Source organism: Bactrocera latifrons, unplaced genomic scaffold, assembly GCF_001853355.1.
Source record: "Bactrocera latifrons isolate USDA-ARS-PBARC rearing strain unplaced genomic scaffold, ASM185335v1 scaffold_182, whole genome shotgun sequence".
Classification (NCBI taxonomy): Eukaryota; Metazoa; Arthropoda; class Insecta; order Diptera; family Tephritidae; genus Bactrocera; species Bactrocera latifrons.
The window spans coordinates 329,269-330,503 of NW_017535319.1; the positions used below are offsets into that span (position 1 = coordinate 329,269).

At 34.7% G+C, this 1,235-nt stretch overlaps 1 protein-coding gene across 1 annotated transcript in view; it reads right to left on the minus strand.

Annotated features, from left to right (window-relative positions):
• Positions 1 to 1,235, minus strand: part of LOC108967321 (multidrug resistance protein 1A) — a 15,032-nt gene that overhangs the window by 8,939 nt on the left and 4,858 nt on the right. The window contains exons 2-3 of the mRNA XM_018930643.1: positions 731 to 965; positions 362 to 630 (exon numbers count right to left, since the gene is read on the minus strand). Coding sequence (XP_018786188.1) covers positions 362 to 630; positions 731 to 965 — 504 coding nt within the window. The remainder of the gene's footprint in view (positions 1 to 361; positions 631 to 730; positions 966 to 1,235) is intronic.

Genomic DNA, 1,235 nt, shown 5'->3' on the forward strand with positions numbered 1-1,235 from the left:
ACAACCACGCCTGAAATCTCGATTATCACTTTATCATGCGAGAGTATAAAATGTTCGGTGACACCCGAACTTAGCCCTTCCTTACTTGTTTTCGTTTTGTTTTTTGCTATCGTCTAATAAATCGACGACTATTATCTTATCTCAACCAAAAATAATATATCGCAACGTCTAAAGCTGCTATTATACTTATTATATACATATATGCGAATGTGATAGACTAAGTCAAGGAAGACACCAAAGTCTTTCGCACCCAAAGCGTAATAGTATAGAATCGTAAATATTGTAAGTTTATGGTAAGGCGAACGTACTAGAAAACAGAGAGTTTTTTGATAAAGCGCGCATAAAAATGTTCTACACTTACTCATTCATTCTGCTGGCGACTTCACCACTCTGATTGAAGTCGTACCACGCCATATCCTGGTGCAATACGGACCTAAGGAAACTACCGCGTATCCGTAATATTTGCGCATTAGCGGCATAATTAAATGATGTCACCGATATGTAGCTACAAACAAGCATAATTATGCCGATTATACTGTTTTGAAGGGCAAATGTTTGCACAGCATCTAAAAGATTCTCGTCAGCCGTTCTGCGCGTATAATTTGCAGAGCCGCCATAAGAGATCATTGCCTGTAAACAAAAAACAAAAAAAAAATAATAATAATAATTGCATATAAGTTCTATGCATGCTACAATTCTTTTATAAGCATGCACTGTATTAATTACTTACATTTGATAAATTACCAAAAATCAAGCTGTTGGCAGGCGTTGTCAAACCAGTTGCTATGGCACAAAACAGTCCCAAGGCATACAATAACTTATCCTTGGTTGTGGCATAGCGAAACATTTTGAAAAATCCAACTGGTTCCACATCATCCTTTTTCTCAACGTCCTTATCATCATCGCCTTTTTTGGATTTTTTCTTTTTCTTTGAATCGTCTTGTGACGCACCATTGGTGATTTGCCTTTAAGTAGTAATAATATATATGCATTTATATGTGTAGGTTTTGATAGCATATACTTTATAAGTGTGTGAACCATTTCTTATTTGCATTTAATTGTATTATTTTTTATATTTTATATAATATATAATATATAATATCTGTCTCTTATACACATCTAGATGTGTATAAGAGACAGCAATGATTGTGGTACGTCCTTTGCTAGCCTGAAAATAGCAGACAAAAGGAAAATTAGCAAATTGGAAAATGAAAAGGACACAGCTGCCAATATTG